The 2,329-nt window shown below is 39.0% G+C and overlaps 1 protein-coding gene across 1 annotated transcript in view; it reads right to left on the reverse strand.

Moving 5' to 3' along the window:
- Positions 1–355: 355 nt before the first annotated feature.
- The window catches only part of LOC107101092 (sialin-like), a 26,350-nt gene continuing 24,376 nt past the window's right edge, over positions 356–2,329 (reverse strand). The window contains exons 9-10 of the mRNA XM_015399854.1: positions 1,300–1,442; positions 356–1,003 (exon numbers count right to left, since the gene is read on the reverse strand). Of these exons, the coding sequence (XP_015255340.1) occupies positions 851–1,003; positions 1,300–1,442 (296 nt within the window). The 3' untranslated portion in view covers positions 356–850. The remainder of the gene's footprint in view (positions 1,004–1,299; positions 1,443–2,329) is intronic.

Below are 2,329 nucleotides of genomic sequence, written 5' to 3' on the forward strand. Positions count from 1 at the left end.
TGCACTTATTTTAAGAAAGAATGAGTTATCTAGATTTAGATTTTTTGCAGTGTAAAAACCATCAAAATAATTAGTTTCATCCAAAAAATGAATTTCTTTGTGGTTCGAATCGGTGCTGCCCCAACTTGTTGCTCACCACCTACCAAAATAAATAGCTTTTCTAGATGCAAAGTTAAATTTGACACCTTTACCATTATTTATAAAAGTAAGAAAATTAAATAAAAGGAAGTTATCATCCAGAATTATAGAAAAATGTTCCTTTAATAGAGTAGAGCAGTAAAGCTTCTGTCTTTAACAGTTTTTCCTGCATTACTTTTACTTTTATACTTTAAGTAGTTTTAAAAATGGTACTTTTACTGGAGTAAAAAGCTGAAGTTGATCCTCTAACTTCTACAAAAGTGTTTTTAAACAGTAGGATTTATATTAGAGTAATAAACATTAATATTTTTGACATCTCTGGGAATGTGTGAGACTAAATAGTGTGATTCCTCTGAAAACGGTTACGCATCAGGCTCATGAGTGAACAGTCTGTGGGAAACCTTCATTATTCCTGGGAAACCACTGACCAAGACCATCTTCACTCATTAAGAGGGAATCTGGATATTTAGAGCAAAAAAATACGACATCAGAGGCGGAATAAGAGTTTCTGAGGTCATGTAAACATTTTGAAATACAACGGAAGGAAAAGATGCAGTTTTTATGTGTTTCCAGTAAAATAAATGCTGATATTTGCTCCTAATGATGTAAACGAAGCAGTAAATAACCGAACATGAGGTCAGTCTCAACTGCTCCTCTCCCTGCTGGCTTCCTCTCTTTGGTTTGGCTTCAAACAGACCTATTGCTCTTCCTCTCAGGTCCTTCTCTCCTCCTCCTCCTCCTCCTCCTCCTCCTGGATGGCCCACGCCTGGATCTCTCCGCTTCCGAATATCATATAGATGACGGCGCCTCCTAAGTTGATCCCGGCGGCGACCCAGAACACCTTCCTCCAGCCTTCCAGGGTGTGCTGCCCATCAGAGACGAAGGTTCAGAGGATTGAATCTGTTTTTATCTCTAAGTATTATCAATCATTAAAAATATTAGAAATAAGGTCCATAAATATTCCACTCTAGGTGAGAAGAACCTATAAAGAAACACTGAACTTTTTTAGGATATTCTCATTGTTCGATTTACCCGTTAGTTCACGTTTGAAAGCCTTAATTAGTTGATAAATCAAATGGAAACGACTACAGAGGAAAATCCAAGAGCAGCGAATAAGAACTTTTTAGAACTAATTAAAAATAAAGCTTGTTTAAGACTCACATCTTCTGTAAAGTATCCCGTCACGATTGGTGCCACGACACCCGGGATCGTCCCAAATGTGTTGGTGATTCCCAGAAGGAATCCTGCGTATCTGCCAGGAGAAGAAACGTGGAAAATTAAGGAAAAAATCAAGATAAAAATGAACATTTAAGCTCCCTACGCTGCCGTCCAGCTGCATTATTGATCCAACAGACTGATGTCAGGAGGACGTCTTCTCCTTTAGAGGACTCTCTACTCTCCATAGGCGGATCTACTGGGGTGGCATACCAAAAAGACAGCCTTGCCACCCCTGCTGCCACCCCAGGTGGCGGTAGGGGTGGCGAAGCTTATAAATTATGGATAATTTGAGAATTCCGACCGCTAATTTCTAATGTCGGACTGCAGTGAATGCAGCACGAGATGACGCGAGAGCGACAGTTTAGTTTTGAAAACCGAATGAGGCAAAGCGAGGGAGCCAGGGGTCATGGGGAGAGGAGACACGGGATGAAACAGGTAAAAACTGATTAACTATCTATAGAGAAATGAAATCATAATGAAAGCTCAATGTTGCTAGCATAGCTGCAATGCTGATTTTAGATGATAAAAATCAGGTTGCAGAACGTTATTTCTCTATCTATGATGTTAGTTACAGTAGGCCTGATGTCTCAGGCTCATAAAGACATTTACGGTCAACTATGACAGAAAAGAGACGATCAAGTTTGGTTGAACTCAAATCAAAACGCACAAATGCATCGGATCTAAATACATTAGTTAAGCGTTTTGCTGAGCAACATGGAAATCGCCGCATTCAGCTGTTATAGTCATGTTAACTTTATGTTATAATCTCTGTTGTTACATTTTGTTTTGGCACCTCAGAAAATCTGATATTTCCTTTAATAAAACCAAAAGTGTTAAAAGTAAAGTTAAAAATGTGATACTGGTGTAAATCCTGCTTAATACGAAGCAGTGTTGTTGTTTCTTTTTTTGTATTTTTTGTACACTCACACACTGATGGTGGCAAGTGACATTGTAGCCACAGCTGCCCTGGGGC

The sequence above is a fragment of the Cyprinodon variegatus genome, unplaced genomic scaffold (genome assembly GCF_000732505.1).
Source record: "Cyprinodon variegatus isolate N-32 unplaced genomic scaffold, C_variegatus-1.0 Scaffold1053, whole genome shotgun sequence".
NCBI classification, from domain to species: domain Eukaryota; kingdom Metazoa; phylum Chordata; class Actinopteri; order Cyprinodontiformes; family Cyprinodontidae; genus Cyprinodon; species Cyprinodon variegatus.